The sequence below is a fragment of the Pectinophora gossypiella genome, chromosome 3, assembly GCF_024362695.1.
Source record: "Pectinophora gossypiella chromosome 3, ilPecGoss1.1, whole genome shotgun sequence".
Taxonomy (NCBI): domain Eukaryota; kingdom Metazoa; phylum Arthropoda; class Insecta; order Lepidoptera; family Gelechiidae; genus Pectinophora; species Pectinophora gossypiella.
In genome coordinates this window covers 3,789,185-3,809,505 of record NC_065406.1, presented here as the reverse complement: position 1 = coordinate 3,809,505, position 20,321 = coordinate 3,789,185, and the positions used below count along the sequence as shown (strand labels likewise).

Here is a 20,321-nt window from a genome sequence, read left to right as displayed (position 1 = left end):
AAAAGTCCCGAATCTTTCTAGAATGGTTCTGTTTTATTGACCTAAACCACACCCATACAAAAACTCATTCTCACCATGTATCGCATAACGCGTAAATGCAAGCGAAGTAGACAGTCCCCGCGCGCTGTTTTACTCCTTTTCGGCTTTTAGACTGAGACCCAGCGGGGGTGAGGTAAATCTAGCTCGTTACCGACACTAATGGGTGCGGGGCGAAGAGTGTCCGTTCTATACGTATACGTAGTAGGTATTTCTTTATTCTTGGTTGTGTGGCTTCGTGTCGTCTTCTGGTGACGTGTGGTAGGCATGAGTTGTGCTTGTCTGTCACATATAAAGTTGACAGGCTTGCCGATGTCACCCACCCCTGGTCTGGAGATCAAATGGCAGCGATCCGATCCGATCTAGCTACCGTTATGATACCCGATCGTATTCGCATGGAGTTAGCTTAGATGACGAAACGGTTATCACGTGTCACCCATCGGAACAGGGTTATGAAAGTTAATAATTGCAACACTTGGTTGATCATTCTTGTCCTAACTGAGACCGAGAATGACGGACAGTCGAAAATCACTGTGAGATATCGGATTGATGACGGATGGATGCGCAGGATACCTTACAAATTCTTCAGCCATTTTGGATCCGTCATTTAATGGACCCGGATCGGATAAGAATAGAAAGTAGTGCGAAAACGAAGAGCTTAGACTATTTATTTTTAGCTTAAGATATTTCAAAGAAGGCTTCACCTTATCTCCTTATCACTACGAGTATCAAGTTTATCAATCGTACTAGTCATGAGAAAGCAATTTTCTATTACTCATACCGTAGTTTTCTGACAAAGTACTGATAGTTAGTATACTAGTAAATAGTTAGTATTTAATTTGAAAGCCATGTCGTCCACATAAATATTAGCCTATTTAATCCAGTGCTTGATGAGCTATTGATGAATGTGGAGGAAGCAAGACAAGTGTGTCAGGATCGAAGCAAATGGAATTCTATAGTCTGCTTACCCCAGTGGGAAATAGGCGTGAGTTTATGTATGTATGTGTTAATCCAGTGCTGGATGTCTTACACCACTCTCTCTGTAACCTTTAAATTATATTAAACAAATGTCAAAAAATAGCAACTTTCACAGCTCTGTGACTCACAGTTACCAACTAATTAACTAATTATAAGTCTGAGCCGGCGAGCGCTAACCGCACAGGTTGGCAAATGGCAACTCTGAGGTGGTAAGTGGTTGAGTTGCCAACATTTCCATCCTGCGCCCTGACCCACGGTGTTGCAATAAGTAAAAGGCAGGGATGTGTGGCCACGGCACTCAGGTCTTATAATTTTACTATTTTACTCAAAAAGGTTTTGTTAACGGCCTCCATGGTCCAGTGGTTGAGCGTTAGTCACACGATCCCGGGTTCGAATCACAGTGGCGAAATATCACAAAAATTACATTCTTCTCTTCTTCTATCGTGTGGGTTGTGAGGTGAATTACCAACTTCATCAACCCTGGCGGCTCAATAATAACCCTGACAAAAATTACATTGTAATCTCTTTGATTAGTAATGGGATGTAAGTAAGCTGTTTCTATTTAAGCAAGAACATAATATGCACAAAACGATCATATTATACGAGGCAATAATCGTGTTACATCGCGCAACTACCACTAACGCTTGCGGGTAAATTGATGTAGCAGGGGCGGATTGAGGGGGGGGGGGATGCGTGTGTCATGGGGGTCATGACCCCACACTGGGCGACAGGTTGGTTCGTGGGTTGCCACCGCAATTATAAATAATAATCCGCTCCTGTGATGTCCAGCCAGAAATGTCTTGGTTCGCCACCGACGTGCGGACTCGTGTAATTTAGTGCTGAGGGCATAGCTCCCTTGTTTCTGATGATCTGTGGCTCTTCCCATACGCATGTGGAATCTGAGAGTGACTTCATGTACGCAGTAGACGAAAGGGAACACAAGGACAGCTTTTCTTTCTTTGATGAAAAACAATAACACAGTGCTCGACCATTATATACGGCGATATGGCCACATATCATGTTACGTTGGTCTAACAGAAAGCTCGGTGTCCTCACCGAGCTGTAGTGGGCACTTATTTCGTCATCTGATGGAGTGATGGTGATACTTCTGATTATGTAGTAACATGTGATGGAATGTTATGAAAAACAATTGAAACTTTTGCTATCATTGTCTTACAAAAACGCGGGTACTTAATTCATCGATGGTTGTAACTCTGACCAACCCAATTGGCAGTATAGTCGTGCTTTACAAAGCGTTCCAGACAATTGTTTTCTATATTATACGAATGTTTTCATACCACTTTGGTCTAACGGAAAGCTCGGTAAGGTCTACGATAAGGTGCAAAAGTCCAATCAGTTTCTTTCAAAGTAATAAATTGACTGGTAGCACTTAAGACCTCCTGGTTACATGTCGTTTCTGTAATAGACCAAAAACACCTACAAAAACATAAATTTTATAATTATTACAACTAATAGTTGCTTCTGTGCTGTTCTGGGAGCAAATAAAAAACATAGAAAACGTTCAGCTGCTTATCTTCCCGGGCATGTCGTAAAAACCGACAGAGGGATTGTGTCCTCTAACATGATGGACCAATTTTATGGGCGATAGGCTGATCCCTTATCACCATAAGGTTCATCATATCCAGCTTAAGACATCGTATCAACAGTGGCTGCGAGTTGTCTTTGATTACTTGTGGCTCTGCCCACCCCATTAGGGATAACGGGCGTGAGTTTATGTATGTAATAGTTCCTAATTTCACCACTGTTTACAAATAATTCGCTGGACTCAGTGACTGCACTTTTGCTGTTTGATTGTACTTAGTTTATCTTGCGATGGATGTACCTCTGGCTACCCTAATTGGAATTTAAAGTTTAAGGTTTTATTATTTGTCAATTTGATAGAGTTGACTAATTCAACTTAGTTTTATGGTTGGTGAACGTTTGAAATCGTGAATAGTTATTGTACCAACTTGGGACCCGTATGTCGGAATATGGCCGGACCAGTTCTTGAAGCCTAAATATTTATGTTACTTATTTCATTATTATTTGTGGTTGAGCGTTGGGCTCACGATCCGGAGGTCCCGGGTTCTATTCCCGGTTTGGTTGGGTCATTACAGGCTGATCACCTGATTGCCTAAAAGTAAGATGATCCGTGCTTCGGAAGGCACGTTAAGCCGTGGAGTTACTACTTACTGAAGTAAGTAGTCGTTACATGAGCCATGTCAGGGGCCTTTGGCGGCTCAATAGTAACCCTGACGCCAGGGTTGATAAGGTTGGTACTCCACCTCACAACCCACACGATAGAATAAGAAGATTTAGTAAGTTGTATGTTGTATGCTAAAAGTAGTTTATACGCGGATCAAAGTAGAAAACGAAATCGGGGAAGATTTCGATCAAAGGTAAAAAATCTTCAATTAAGTACAACAACATAAAAATGCAAAACTTTATATAAGTACAGTTATTTATTACGTATATCAAGATTCAGATGACCTCTTTTGTTTAAAAGGATCGCTATCGCAAGGAGTCATCTCATTGACTTTCTTTGTTCGTCGTCGGACTTTCTCCGACAAAACCTTCAAGTTAATGCCAAAATCTTGTTCAATACGTCGTAAAGGGGCAACAGAGGTACATAAAGCTTCGTCAACACTCCAGCCGAGTTTAAGAGGGCCAAGGTCGTTATTCTGAAGAATGGATCCATAAAAATACTCCAGTAAAGCTTTTGGAGAAAAATAAAACAAACAATTTAACTTTAATTTATGTCTAACCAACAAAGATAGCGACAGTAATCTCATGACAATAATACAATCTCCTTTGATGTGTTCTAAAGGCAAAATATGAATCTAATCTACAAAAAAACCAAAGCTAAACTGGCCAGTATCGCCGGCGAGTCGTGTTCGAAGGAGGATTTTCAAAGTTTTTGTCGCGTATCGAGCCTTTCTCGGGCCCCAGAGGTTTCGCAACGGTTCTGTCTGCGTTCGAAATTCGATTCTGCGAAACCATTACTGCATGACTCACAGGGCACGTCGGGAACAGGTCCGTGGCGGCGCCATATTTCGCTTGGATTAGGTAGGTACCTATTACGTTTGTGCTTGATTTGACTCACTATAACATATAACGCGAATTCTTTTGCCTCTGTGGGAGCTTTCTATGACTGTTGCGAAGTTTTTTCGTCCCTAACTTATTAGTCAGACCACAGTCAGACGATGGACCAAGGCTGCGCAATGGTAGACAGCGGTGAGTCACCAAAACAAATGAATCAAAATATTTTTGCATGCGTACGATTCAGGTTGTGAAAGCTTTTTTCTTAATATGAACGTTTGAGATTGGCAGACGTTCATTGACCGGTTTGAGACATAAGAAATAATAATTACGAAATGGAGGAACTGTTAGGTATCTAATGTTCTCGCTTCTAAGAATAATCTGCCACACAGCCAAAAAGGATCTAGCTCCTCAGATCAAGAGGCATCGGTATAGATTTAAAACTGGTTGCGGACTCAGAACCTCGCCATTTCCTGAGCTCATTTTTTGCCCCATTCGGGCTCCAATGACTGCTCCAATTGGGTTTTAATTTCGGCACCGGAAAACCAAACGACGATTGGGCCGGCCAGACGTGTTCGAAGGATATTTTTTACCTTCACAACTAGTTTGGCCTTCTTAGGCGAATGGCGTTCTGAAACCTATTTAATCTAGTTTTACGTGTACTTATTATCTACGGCTAATGCTAAGCTTGTTAGTCAGTGATTAGTACAACTGAGAATTTAATAACTTAATTTAACGTGAACTGGTTTTATACAGTACCTATTAGAAAATGGAAAAAAATATAATGTGTTATCATTTTTAGAGCATGTATAAGAAGTGGTCAGAAGACTGCCTTCTTAGCTTGGAAAGAAAGGTTTAGGTTAGGTTTGACTTATGGAACTTGGTTGAAAAAAAAAAGGCATCATCTTTGCATCATTGATCCATCACCGCATCGCACAACCGTGAATGCCCGATTGCCTACTCCATCTGTGTTTATCTTACGTTATGGGAACTTGTCGTTTTGAGATAAGAACCTTCAATCAGCTACTTGGTTTCCTGAGAAATGTCAACTGAGGAATGCGGCTGCGGCGACCCATTTACCATGCCCCCCCCCATGTCAAAGTGGTGGGCGCGACCGGTCTCGCGTGCCCTCGATGCGTTGTCGATTCCGCGACGCGAATTGCAAGGACTAAGTTTCACCAACTTTGACAAAGCAAAATGAAGAGTTTGAAGAATGCTCTGCGCACTACATAGAGGAGGTACACTAGTAGACAAAAAATCCGACTCAAGTTGTCATGCTGGGGGTTTGAGAAAAAACATTAATATTGTTTTTTGTGTATTTAAAATATCTATTGTTATTTAATTTTTTTAAGACAGATTTATTAAAGATTAAATGTTCCTTTAATTATAAATAATTTAATATTAATATTCGCACGCTGTATGGTTGAGTGATGGACTTTTTTTGATATAATATTTATTTAAGATCTTTTGTACCACTCTAGAGCGAATAAATTTCATTTCATTTCATAACTGTTTGACTATATCATAATTATGATGACCCAAACCACCTCCCCACCTCACCTCTACCCCCCTCATCGCCTCAAAATGCACAAATAAAATTATGCCTCAGAAATTATGATGTAATCAATATAATATGATAATCATTTTGTAGGCATACCTATATTTTTGTGGCATTATAATTTGTGTGCGACAAGGAGGTAGGTATCATTTTAAAAGGGAAGTTTTCCAGAGTCAGAAAAAAGAGCAAATGACAAATTATCGTTTGTGTAGACTGAGTTGTTTTCCTAATTTTAGTATATTTACAACAATTTTAACTTAACTTTATCTTAACGAAAAAAAAAAACATCGTAATAGCTCTTCAGCAATTCGAATTGGAATGTGGATTTAATAATATCCTGCAGCCTTAAAGTCAACAAGACACCTTCGCTTTGGAGCGGATTATGCGAAGAATTTCCTTTCCCCTGTTTTGTCCACTCCACACAAGGTTGCCGAATATAATGATAATGATTCATAGCCCAGGAAACTTGCTTATACGTACTTACATAAACAAGCAAATACATAAGTCAGATCCATAAGTTTTTGAAAATTTTTGTTACCTTATTTGTTATCTTTCACGCAAAAACTACCGAACTGGGGGTTCAAATTGCCACATCGACCCTTTCATGTATTTAAAGAAGCAATATTGCAATTTGACATTTGCATATATAAAAGTAAGTGCGCTATGAACACAAACGTCAAACAGCAATATTGCTTTTTTTTAACCTTCCTGATCTTGTTGAAACTTCACAGTGATTTAGCTTATACATCAGATTAACTCTTAAACTGTATTTTATTAAGCTACATTTCACACGTAGATAATACTTGATACATCCTAATGTATGGTCCGTACAAATGTCATTAAATAGGTGCGTAGATAGTTTAGGTACCTAACCTGATAAACATAGGGGGTTAAAATGGCCACATCGAAGCAATTCATTTAAGAGAGCAATATTGCTGTTTGACATTATTATTATTATTTATTTTATATTATTAGGAGAACTTAGACTAATTATACATTAAATGAACTAAATATACATGAGACAATGCTAATAACAAGTTCCCGCTAGGTTCCCGCCAATAAATGAAAAACGAATGATGAATTTGTTTGCATTGCGCACTTTTATATGCGCAAATGTCAAATTGCAATATTGCTTTCTTAGATGAATTGCTTCGATGTGGCCATTTTAACCCCCAAGATCTTTGTCCGGCCAAGTAGTTAATGCCATCTGCGCCAAATGTACAATAAGCCACGTCAAAAAAAAAAAAGAAAAACATATATAAACAGATAATGAATGAAATAAATACACCAACTACCTTTTTTCTTACCACACTGCTTTAATTATCAATTGTTTACAATTGCGTGTGTTTTGACCGTTGTAATGGTTGTTTATTTTAGTCAATCTTTGGACAGGCGACGAGCTGATAACCTATCACCGTACGATTCATCGTAATTATCCATCTCGGGGCGAATACCAGCAATAAATGTACGTGAAACGTTTGAGAAAAAGTTCATAGCTTTTACTGAGCTCTACATCTGAGTATCGTTTGCGCTCCGTCTTCGTTTTAATCACTTGTCAAAACTGGTGTCAGGGTTACTATTGAGCCGCTATATGTATCGGCTACTTACTTACGTCAGTAAGTAGTAACCAGGACCAATGGGTTAACGTGCTTTCCGAAGCACGGATCATCTTACTTTCAGACAAGGAGGTGATCACCCTGTAATGTCCAGTCCTAACCAAACCAGGGACCACAAAGTAATTTTTGTGATATGTTCCCACCGGGAATCGAACCCAAGACCTCCGGATCGTAGCCCAACGCTCAACCACTGGACCACGGAGGTCGTTATATTTTATTGTATTGTAATTATTGTAATATAATTTCAAATCAGCTGTCAGTTTATCAACGAGTATTGTAATAAGTCTATCAATCAATTTAAATCGTCGACCTCGACAGTCTACTTATGACTGTGTAATCATTCACCAACATAAATAAACTCACGCCTATTTCCCACTGGGGTAAGCAGAGACTATGAAATTCCATTTGCTTCGATCCTGACATACTTGTCTTGCTTCCTTCACATTCATCAATTGTTTCATACAAGCACGCCGGGTCAGAGTAGAACGTACTGAACCTTTTCTAAGGACATCTCCAATATGGTCAATGTCCTTCTAGGTCTTCCTCTGCCAGCCGTATCACCAACCTTCGCTTTATACTGCTTTCGTAATCCTATTATCTTTCAACGTGTCCAAACCAACTTAACATACCCTTCTCAATTTTAATCACTATATCGTCTTTTACACCACATCTCTCATTCATTTTAAACTGCATGATTTTAGCTGTAAGGTGTCCGATTAATATGTTAAAAAATCTTCAAAATCGGACCTGTCTCTGGCAAATTAGAAGTTAGGAAACTCCAGCTTAATTAACTCCACTACTAGACTTGGCTTTTTGGGATGCACTCTTAGGCGTTATTTACCCATAATTTAAATTTGGTGCACTACGACTTGACAAGACTTTATGTTTTTAAAGTTATACCTAATAATTAAAAATATAAGATGGGAAAGATGCGCGATAAACCGTGTGGTTTGTAAAATAGTAAAATAAGCCTCAGGTTTACGCGGTTATTATCATAATTAAAACACATAATACCGGGTTTTTACCCCGTTATGGCACTTGCAACAGTGTTGAAATATCGGGACTTAAATCGAATTAAATATACTTTATTGCACAGAACTAAATTTCAAATCAGCCATAACACATGAATACAGTACAATTTGGGCGGCCTTATTGCTCTAGAGCAACCCCCATTTTAACGCGGTATTGGCCACGATTCCTGCAGACACCTAATTTTATTTTAAGTTATAACCGTCATTTTCTTATCCGCCGAAAAGAAAAGGGACGGTTGATTGACAAGAAAATGACAGGTATAACTTAAAATAAAATTAAATGTTGTGTACTGGGATCATCACATTATGTGTCTTTTATTAAGAATTTATTACATACTTAAACACAAGCAAGTAAGTGTCAGCTTTGCGATGTAAAATAGCTTTAAGCTTCAGACTCCGCATGCTTGGCAATTAACGTGAAGCCAAGGTGTTCAACATTTACCCAGACGACATTGTTGGCCCATTACCTAACTGCTAACACCAGCACATAAATATTACAACGCGATTATGACCTCCTGGTAGCGAGTTGTTTAAAGTGACGGGTTTTTGAGGATGTTGCCTTAGCCAAGTTGCAACGATTGATGAAAATCGACAGTAACGAAGAAATACAGAGAAACGATATAGGTAGCAACATAACGTACCTTATCCAAATATCAAGCAACAATTGTTTTTATATATATGCTTCTGCCATTACATTATATTATTGAATAATTGTGTACCGGAGCATTGAAAAAATAGGTAATTATTACGTTAAATCTGTAGAACGCCATCTATGTTATTTTTGGGGAACGTAGCTTGGAAAGTCTCTCATTGTGCATATTTATTGCAAAACATAAAGTAAGCAGGAACAGCGAGTGGTTTCACCTCGTTAGCTAACGAGCGATGCCTTGTGCTTGTGCATGGTCTACTGTCTACCAGAATAAGGTTCTCAAAGTGGGGATTTTTGAACCCTTTGGTCCCTATCCCACTGGGACACGGTGGTGCAAATACGCGACGATGGTGGCTAGGTATCAACGAAACGATAACAAGATGGGATGGGACTTAAACGTGCCTACCCTTTCGGGAATACAAGCATGAAGTCTCTTCTTCTATCGTGATCAGATTGAAATGTTTTTTTCTGATATTGAATAAATAGTAAAAAAGGTGGATCGCCAACCTCATCAACCCTGGTGTCAGGGTTGCTATTCAGCCGCCAAAGGCCCCTGACATGAATCATGTAACGACTACGTACTTACATCAGTAAGTAGTAACCGGGACCAACGGCGTAACTTGCCTTCCGAAGCACGGATCGTCTTACTTTCGTACAATCAGGTGAAGCATGAAGTTATGTTATGGTTACATGTTGGAAATGTAGGCAAGGTACGCAGATCAATCCTTTCAAAATTACTTATAAAATTGACTCAATTTCAATTCATCATCATATATTAATATTTAACAAAATATTACTTTTGAGGATAGCATTTAACAAAGCAGTTCTTGCTCCTTTTCTACTTGAAGGGTTTCACTGTAGTTTTGCTACGAGGTACCTACCGCGTCCCACGAGGATCTATAAGTTTGAGAAACAATGTTCTACTGTCTAACTTTACTGCCTACCCTTGTTAATAACTCTCACCGCTTATTGGACAATAACTCATCTAAGTAATCAATGTTGCTCATCACCATCAGCCGTACGACGCCCACTGCTGAGCATAGGCCTCCCCCAAGGATCTCCACGACGATCGGTCTTGCGCTGCCCGCATCCAGCGGCTTCCTGCGACCTTCACCAGATCGTCGGTCCACCTTGTAGCGGGCCTACCCACTGAGCATCGTCCGACACGTGGTCGCCATTCTAGAACCCTTCCGCCCCAGCGGCCATCGGTTCTCCTCGCTATGTATCCTGCCCACTGCCACTTCAGCTTTGCAATTCTCCGAGCTATGTCGGTGACTTTAGTTCTCCTGCGGATCTCCTCATTTCTGATTCGATCGAGCAGGGAAATACCGAGCATAGCTCTGCTCTTTCTACTAAAGAAAAAAAAACTCATTTTCAAATTCTACCAATTTAAATGGCTAGTGCGGAGACACATAAATATTTGCGTTATCGACATTTGCATTTTAATCGCGCAAAGAAAAAATACAGCGCAGTTAAATACGTGGCCTCCAATGACATTAAAGACAAATAATAATTGCTAACTAGAGCACATTTGGTGGTTTCACCTCGAATATTATTTGCACAAGTAGTTTGAACAGCTGTCGTCTGGAAATTGAATTTTAAAAACAATTATCATAAACAGATAAAGATACAGAATTAAACTGATATATCTTTTAAACTTATAGGTTCATAAAATATACAATAAGGAATAATACTACGTATAGAACGGCAACTCTCCGCTCCCCACCAGCGGTTGGGCTAGGTTTACCTCAGCCTCCTGCGGTCATACTTTTAGTCTTCAATCGTATGGGCATCAGACGTCATACACACAGATGTGTAGTGTCTGTGTAAAGCAAGGTTCAGTGTATTAAGTATCCACAGTATGACAAGAATACCGAATCTATAGGACATCTTTTGCGGCGCAGACTATACTATATTTCACAACAATTTCACGTGCTAACGACCTAATAATACAGCACGTGTCTCCAAATGTTGGTTCAGACTTTCCTAGAAGACTATAGGATATAAATAATTCTTTTCTAACGGATTTCTGAATAAGCTTATACGTTAAAAGATGTTTGGCTGCGCGCGCACGTTGATGCCTCCCGTTCACATGTCAGTTTCAGCGCTTTTAGTTTTGTCGTTATTACAAAGGGTTGCCATCATTTTTTGACAAAATTACACATTTTTTTATAAAATGATTTAATATCAAAATAATCCAAGTAACTTTTAGTGGATTGTTTTTATATTATTAGTACCTACCTAGATATTTAAAATGATAAAAGACATGATGGTTCATATTCAGCTGATTCACTAGAAAAGTTAGACTGTTGATAAAATAACAACTTTTTTCAAGTCGATTAAAAATATAGTACTCCGATAATACTATATTACTCTTGTCAAAATAGGGCAATTTACTTAAATTTAGTAGGTACGATACTATTAATATGGGACGAGTAGCAACCTTATAATGTGACGATTCGATGACAGCTCTCTAAAATGTGTCGTGAAAAAACCGCTGGAGATCTTCTTCAACGACTGTGTTTAGTGACTCGCACGAGAGAGTTCGCACACCTTTTTCCCTTACACTTGAAATCATTAAATATTGTTATGTTACGTTTTAATGTACGTAAAATTGTTCGTTGTTTATCCAAGTGTGCATAAATATAAAACCCAAGTTCTGGAAACATTCTCAATCTTAGGTATTGCTTTTAAAACTTCCCTAGTCTTTTAATGCCGACGCAAAAGTTCCCGTCAACTTTTCAGTCTGTCTGTCGGCGTTTAGGTAGTTCTGAATAAGTATGTACATTTTCAAGTTGAATGTTATCCGTACAATTTCTGACAACTAAAATAACTATTTAAACCGTTGCCTTTCTAAGTGCTTTACCTCGCGAACCGACACCTGTTCAAAGGCGAGATGGTGAATGGATCTAACTTCTTTGTTTAGAAGTTCTAAGTCCGTGATAATTGGAGAGTGTTCACCTCGTCTATTTTAGTATTGGCGTGGGTGACAGGGTGCGTCGTACTTTGTCGTACTCGCTAGTGCACAGTACAGTACTCTAGGGGATAGACGACCTCGTCATCGGGTCAAGGACACGGGAAGTTAACCGCAACCAAACGGTTTCGACCATTGTTTAGGTAGAGACTTGGAAAAGTATATTTTAATGACTGATCGCTTGGGTATTTTCCTCGAGGCGTTAAATAATTTGATAACATGTATCAAAATAATATGCTGTTTATTTACTTTTCCCGCTCGTATATTTTTGTTGCGTAGGTATTTAAACCATTTAAACGTTGAAATTATAGCTCGGTACATTTTAAATGCTAAGAATGACGTTGCGAAGCGGTACACAAAACGGTCATATGCTTTTTTGCAATATCTCCAAGGTTATTCGACACGTAAAAGGATCTTATTTCGATACGGAATGCACCTGCCAGGTCTGGGTTAATAAATAATTAATTATTATCACCATACGTGGTGTGATCTGCGCTCTGCGTCACGCAGATAGTGCTGTGACCTTAAGATAATTATCGGTCGACGACTCGTCTGCGCTGTACGCTCATCGATAACTTAGAATAGCACAACAAAGCAAGGACGTCTCATCACTTACCCAAGCCTATGAAATAGAACCTCGCAACATTTTCCTCTTTGTTACTATGTCGCAATTGTGCAATACATGTCGTCTTGCACCACGATAAATGTCCCAGTATTTTCTGTCAAAGTGTTTTATCATTATCTCTGTCGCGTTATCTGGCGACGCAATAAACGGATACTTCTGCAATCAGTATGTTTGTCAAAAATCTAACCTTGTTTGTATGTATTTTAGAAGTCTTAAATATGTCAGCAGTGCGCTTGGTTCTGTAAAAAATGTACAAATTAAATGAATCGCAAAGTTTCCACGTCGCAGATAATCCAGCCCGACGCAGACAAAGCTCGTCTGACGTATCGTATAAATGACCGCTCGGCCTTGTCTAGGCCGCGATGACGCCATCTTGCGTGCGCTCGACTCCTTTTATTGGGACACCAAATTTGTTTCCATCCCACTCTTGCGCATCGCTGCAAAACCGGAAAGAGAGAAACGGAAGGCGTTCGATAGCGACAACACGTTTTAATTATAGAACAAGAACGTCAGTTGCTGTCGCAGGATTATCTTTTTTGTTGCGTTGAAATACCTACCTGCTTAAGCATGGCTGTTTAATTCTGGTAACCGTAAGACAAGTTTTGATATTCCATTTGAGATGGCTTCACATGGTGAATGATTCAACAAGGTGTTTCAAAATGCAGCGTTGCAGCGACGCATAACGTAAGCGGAGCGTTGTGTAATTGGCAATTAATTGCGTTGCCAAGGAGGCTTGTCTGGCTGAGTGATAGCGATAACCAAGAATGTCTGGGGGGCAAGGGACTCTATTGGACGCTAATTGGTGTGCCAGACGCTCGCGACTGGTTTCATATCTACCCTTCCTTTTGTACTCCATTAATCTTCAAGTAATATCTCCTTTTGCCGTCTGATTTATGTTGTGTTGTCGAGTTAGGGATTATGTCTGAATAGCATCCTTTCCATTGTTAACAGATAATACAGGATATTGATATATCAAGCTGTCAAACTACTCCAAAACAGGGACATCTCCGAAAGTATTTGTGAAGAGAATGTAGAGCTTTTATTATCATTAATTTTGCAGTGGTTAAAGCATAGGAGCTGTCGTTAAGGACTCTTTAAGAACAGTCCTAAGTTGAACAATCTTTCATCCGAATAATTTAAGTACGCCTTTCTTAATCTGTTTTCCATGGTAGTCTTGCACACCCAAACATAATCGGTTAGTCCAGTCATCTTGGTATTGGGAACGAGCGGACCAGTCCGGCGCGCGAAAGGCGAAATGTTTGCGGCCGGTCGCTACAACCGGCTCCGTGAAGGCCGCCCCCCACTCTACCTCTTACTAGTGATTGATTGTTTATCGATACCGAATTGATTTTGTTAAAAAAAAATTGTAACTGTATTAACTCATTTTATCTATAAAAATCTTTTTAAAAATATCTTTGTTTGCCTATCATAACAAAACGCTAATGTTATGCAGCAACAAAGTTGCTTTATTTGTTTAGACTTATTTGCTCGAGTTATAAATGTAAAAATAAACACGTATCGAGAATAATGTAAACATGCAATCGTTTCATTGAGTAAACCGAGAACGCCTTTGAAGCGAGTTATCGCGTTGTCGTTGTAAACAAAGTGCCAATGACACGGGGTCGACAGCAGCGGTTTATCGATAATGTCGTCGCGCGCTATCGCATCACTGGCCCGCAAGGCCGCGCGTCGTCGTGCGGTATACGTGTACACAAACACACGTCGCAACGACAGATTCCAAATTCAAACTTTTAAATCGAAGTTGTTTTTGTTTTCCTCGTTTATTTTTTATTAAATACTATGGGTGCCAGGTGTAATAAAAATATTTTTTATGAAATAGTTTTTAGTTCAGGTATTTTTTTATTTTCTTTCAAAATTCTTAACTGATATAGTATTCTTCTTGGTATTTCTGATAAGTTTTATATTTATCAGATAACAACTAAACAGATTGTGGATAAGGTGATGTTATTCGCATGTTCAATTTCATTTTGTTCTGTTTCAGATTGACCAAGATGCTGAAGATAACTTCGGGTAATCCAGAAAATTGGGCTCCACAACGAATGCCTTGGACTTTCCAACAAGAATCGAGATTCGAAAGAACATGTGATTGCAACACACAGTTTCATGAAGGCTTTACAAGACTGAACTCGATGGCCTTAAAAATGAGCAACGATGCAAGATGATCAACGGAACTAAGATAAATTAGTTATTTTTCTAGAAAAAAAAAAGAATGCGGAAAAAGTAGATTTTTTGAAGAATTTTGGAACAGTATTTTTTGGATGATTTTTGTCTAAAGACTGTCTGGTGCTTTAGTGTAGTGTAGTGGTCGATTGGGATATCGATAGTTTGTGATGGTGTGTTGAGTACCATGTCGAATGAAGGGGAAGCTGTCAAAGTGGAGGGGGGACACGTGTCTGTCACCACCATCAGCATGTCCGGTCCGGAGACCAGCAATGGTAAGATGTCGTATTCCACTTAATACTACATATATTCCTCCCGATAACTTGGTTTCCAGGATTTATGCCTGACTAGGCTATGGCAATGGGCCCCTATTTAACATGTGACTAACTTAGCTGGCAAAGAGTGTTTATGTTATTAATGTTCCTTTGCCTGAAGCGTGACGTGATAGTCGCGAAAACAAATGGAATTCCATAGTTTCTGCTTACCCCGGTGGGAAATAAGCGTGAGTTTATATATTTACAATAACAACTTCATTTCTGTCAGTCGCCATCTCAGTACTCACGCCTTTCACACACATATCCATCTTTTCTTTCTTCTTTTTTTGATGTTTTCAACCGTCATCATCATCATCAGCCCATTAACATCCCCACTGCTGGGGCACGGGCCTTCCCTATGGATGGATAGGGAGATCGGGCCTTAAACCATCACGCGAGCCCAGTGCGGATTGATGGTTATTAACGGCTGCCAATGCAGCCGGGCCAACGGCTTAACGTGCCTTCCGAAGCACGGAGGAGCTCGAGATAAAAACTTTTTTTGTGGTCATCCATCCTATGACCGGCCTTTGCGAAAGTTGCTTAACTTCAACAATCGCAGACCGAGCGCGTTTACCACTGCGCCACCGAGCTCCTCAACCGTATGTTGTATGAAATAGACTAATATTTCTAGGAAATTACCCAGTATTATCTGAAGCGTGGTGTTTTGTCAACACTTGAAGCGTGCTGGCACCAGACAGCGAGCGTTGCCCCTGGGCCCGATATGATTCATATGCCGATGAAATTGTTGGGAAAAAATTGATGATAGTTGAGGTCAATGACCGTAAGGTCGCTGTCTGAACTTGACGGCCGTTGGCCAATTTCCACCTCAGTTTGCGAAGAGTACGTAGATTAGTGTCATTTGCGTTGAAACTTCCGTGAGATACCGGTCTACTGAGTAAATACTAATCAAGATTTTCACGGCGATAATTTTATTTTGATAAAGTTTTCATTTCTTTTTCTATTATGCATGAAGTGAATATTTTTCAGTTACCACGTGAGTTTTTTATTCTTATTTACGTAGCTTTTAAATATGATCTGCGATAGGTCTATTCATTAAGACATAAGTGGGAGATAACTTGATAATTATCATTTTATTTTGTATCGAAGTGATTAATTTATGTTGGTTTTTGAAAACGATTAGGTTAGGATAGCATTTACTTCAAACTTTTAGTAAAAGCCTAGGTACCTATGCCCAAGGTTGATTATTTTTTGGCGTTATAATTCATAAAGTATAACAATATTTCCCGAGTTTTGATTTTTTTTATTTACTTCTTTATAGTATGTAATGATGTGTGTGTAAATTTTCAGGCCAGTTCTCATACAGTTCGAGTGGGGTACGCATCAGCGTGTCTTCGGAACCTCAGGATGAGGACTCCACCGACGCTGAGATCTCCAAGATCGACTTCTCACAGCATCAGTACGAGGTCAGTATTTATTTAAAACCTAAATATATTAAAGTAGTCACTTAATTGATTGTAAGCACATAGCCTAGGCTCACGACTGTATCCCAATTGGGGTAGTCAGAGGTACATCCATCGCGAGTAGAACTAAGTACCCACGCCTCACCGAGCCTTCTGTTAGACCAACGTGATAGGTGGTAAGCCGTATCGACGTCTATAATGGCCTAAACAATTCTGGGCAATCATATAATGACATGGGTTGACGAGTATGGTCCATTGACAAGTAGAACGAAACTCAAGTATGGACGTAGGGTACCTATCTACTTTCCAGGGATATAGTCATTATCATCAGTAATTTAAGAGCCACGCTCGTGATGGTTTAGCATTCTCCATGCTGTTTTTTTAGGGAAAATTAGGGCAGCGGTTTCCCTCTTGCTTTCCGCCCCGCATTACTCTGTCTGACGCGAGTGGGAAGGGTAGTTTATTTCAAAGCCGTACTAGGACTCCTGTCCTCCGCCTCTGAATAGTACTGACAGTTACTGCTGCCCTCTGTCAGGTTCCAGGTTACAGTCCCTGTGAATTGCCCCTTCGTATTGAAATTTGAATTGCGTCCTTATATTCCTTTTAAAGTAACGTGAATAGAGTGATGTATGTTTCGTTTCTTTCGTATTAAGCTGTGTACCGTTTAAATGTGTGTGTGTTGGAAGGGGTACGTGCTTAGGACTAAGTACAACCGAAGTAGACAGGGACGAATTCGCGGGCCGATAGCTAGATATTATTATAAATGCGATAATAGTCTGTCTGTTACCTCTTCCCTCTAAACCAGTTAAAATGCTGAACTAATTTCGAAACCCATACATAAAAAGCCTATGTTCAGACATGAGCAATAGCATGGACCCACTTTAGAACCCTATCATATTTGACATTTAATGAGACTTACGGTTTAATTTGTCAAAAAAGTTAATGTGACATGGTTTCAAAGTGTATACATATTAGTACTCGTGTACGTCCCACTGCCAACCCAAACCCAACCTAACCTACTAACCTATAGAAACCCAAGGATGGAAATATGGTAAGGTAGCAACGGACTGGAATAGTACTTAAGAACTAAATGATACGTGTGTTATTTCCAGGTAAATATGCGTAATAAGAAGAAGCGCTCGTCGAGCGGCGCGGCGTGCGAGCCTGCGCACGAGCGCGAGCGGCCCATGTCCTGGGAGGGGGAGCTGTCAGACTCCGAGATGGTCATCGACACCAGTGTCAATAATGGTCAGTACAGTCATGAGCAATATAATGTACCCACTTTAGAACCCTGTGGCACTATCATATTTGACATTTAGTGAGACTTACAGTTCAATTTGTCAAAAAAGTTAATGTGACATGGTACCAAAGTGTATACAATATTAATGCTCGTGACCGTACAGTAGTTACATACATAGATCATTTATTTATTTATTTATAAAGGTACATACAACATTACAGTGTGGCCCAATGCGCTGTATGGCGAGAAAACAATATAAAAACTAATACAACAAACATAAACAATGAATGAAAAAAGAAACAAAAAGAAAAATAAGTCTATAAATAACATGAAAAACACTAAAAAAAATACAATTTCAAAATTAAAAATTATATCAAATCACACTCAAATCAAACAGACATAATACTATTACTATTAGATACAATACAATGATTATTAGATACAATTGGTGGGCCTTATTTCTCTGCAGCAATTTCTTCCAGACAACCACTTTCTCAGATGCGTGATGGTGACCAACGGTTTAACGTTCCTTCATGCACGGATCATCTTACTTTGTCCACCACTGGCCCACGGAGGTCGACTTTTTGTGAATATTCCTTTCCCTTTCTTGTTTAGGGAACACCCGTTCCCTTTCTTCTTTCTTGTTTTAAGAAATAAAAAAAAATCGAACTAAGAATTTCCAATTGTTTCAGATGAGAACAGCAATTCGCTGGACCTGCAGTCGTCTCGCGACTCCATCGACACTCTCAGGAATGTGACCATCAAGACGGAGCCGCTGAAGACCGAGCCATTCCAAAGCGTAGACGACCAGCGAGTGCTGGACTTGAAGTATACAGCACCACTCCAGCCGCATCAGAGGAGCCTCAGTATGAACAGGGTTAGTGGAACCAACATAATATAACATAGACGGACATATACTTTAGTCGTATACTTCAAGTCTGCAAGCGCCAGAATTAAAATATCATAATTTTATGTATTCTTAGGTTAAGGTATTTTTTTATTGTAGCTCAGCTGGTAGAACGCTTGCCGCTCACTTTGAGGTCGCATTGTTTTCGAATTCATGTTTGGATCATAAATTATTATCACGTGCTTAGCGGTGAAGGAATCGTAAGGAAACCGACATTCCCGAAAAATGCATTTTTGGAGGTATGTGACCTTACCTCTATTGGGCAGATCTTCCCTTCGCTTCGCTTGGGAGGTAGAACAGGCAGTCGCTTTTGTAAAAAACCGGACCTGTCAAATCTTCAGGTTAGGTAAGCGGACCCTGTGAAAAACGGGATAACGCTAGGCGGATGATGAACGGAACTGGGGGCTAGAAACGCCACATTGAAGCAATTCATCTTAAAAAGCAATATTAGACATTTGTTGGCATTTGTGCTCTTAATTTTATATGCGCAAATGTCAAATTACAATTTGCTTTTTTATATGAATTGCTCTCATATAGCGTATTATCATCATCATCATCATCACCAGCCCATTAACGTCCCCACTGCTGGGGCACGGGTCTTCCCTATGGATGGATAGGGAGATCGGGCCTTAAACCACCACGCGGGCCCAGTGCAGATTGGTGGTTATTAACGACTGCTAAGCAGCCGGGACCAACGACTTAACGTGCCTTCCGAAGCACGAAGGAGCTGGAGATGAAAACTTTTTTTTTCTATGACCGGCCTTTGCGCAAGTTGCTTAACTTCAACAATCGCAGACCGAGCGCGTTAACCGCTGCGCCACCGAGCTCCTCGTATAGCGTATTATAATCCTCTCCAATATACTTACTTATCTTTGCAGATATCAGTGCTAACAGACAACGCGTCACTCTCGCTGAGGCGGCCGTCGTCACCCACTAGCAGCGCCAAGTCCCTGGTGCTGGATCCAGCGATGATGCCCGGCATCGGGGAGGTGCAGAACTTGACCATCAAGAAGGAGACGCAGCTCTCAGGTATTCAGGCTATAATTAAGTTGACAACTTATTCAAATGGAATACTTTTTACGAAATGTCAAAACAAGCTACAGTATTTTTATAGAAACACTAATGGTACAATAAAACAAGGTATGCTCAATCATATGAAAAACCGCCATTACTAGCAGTTTGATGACGTAAGTGTTACCATTAAATTGGTATCTCCAGCATTCCAAGGACTTAAATTTTATTATTGAAAATTAAGCGAATTACTTAATCACTATCACTTGACTCATATAAAAAAATATTTAAATTGTAAGTAAATATTTTACTAAAACTTCAAAATTGCCTTGCGAAGTAAATTAAAAACATTAGTCGTTGGTAATTTCTATTTACAAAATAGCAACGGAGGGTGAGATGACGTCGGCGCGGATAACCTTGAAATGTTAGCTGTCACTTTTGAGTATACCTTGTTTTATTATACCATGGAAATACTGAAGTATGACGTCATTATCTCTTATATCCCGCCATAATTATATTTGAAACCACTGCGGTGTCACACCCCGGACTCTCCATACATAGGTATGGAGATCTCACTCTTAGCGTGTGCCGCTTTGCGACAGCCTGCGCGTGCTCCCTCTTAATCGTTACGCCATTTAAGACTAAAGTAAGAGCTAGAGGGTGGGGCGGGGTGGGTGAGGGTGGGGGTGGGGTGAGGGTGAGGGGGTGGGTGGGGGCGAGGTCGAGGGGGCGGAGAGTTAT

At 39.9% G+C, this 20,321-nt stretch overlaps 1 protein-coding gene across 2 annotated transcripts in view; it reads left to right on the top strand.

Annotated features, from left to right (window-relative positions):
* Nucleotides 1-20,321, top strand: part of LOC126380161 (nuclear hormone receptor FTZ-F1 beta) — a 43,873-nt gene that overhangs the window by 12,248 nt on the left and 11,304 nt on the right. Inside the window, exons 1-6 of one of the 2 annotated variants that reach the window (XM_050029438.1) lie at nucleotides 14,223-14,358; nucleotides 14,509-14,962; nucleotides 16,310-16,425; nucleotides 17,535-17,670; nucleotides 18,355-18,539; nucleotides 19,448-19,598. In XM_050029438.1, the coding sequence (XP_049885395.1) occupies nucleotides 14,875-14,962; nucleotides 16,310-16,425; nucleotides 17,535-17,670; nucleotides 18,355-18,539; nucleotides 19,448-19,598 (676 nt within the window). In that variant the 5' untranslated portion in view covers nucleotides 14,223-14,358; nucleotides 14,509-14,874. Of the gene's footprint in view, nucleotides 1-14,222; nucleotides 14,359-14,508; nucleotides 14,963-16,309; nucleotides 16,426-17,534; nucleotides 17,671-18,354; nucleotides 18,540-19,447; nucleotides 19,599-20,321 lie in introns of those variants that run through there. The other variant, XM_050029431.1, reaches the window with a different exon arrangement.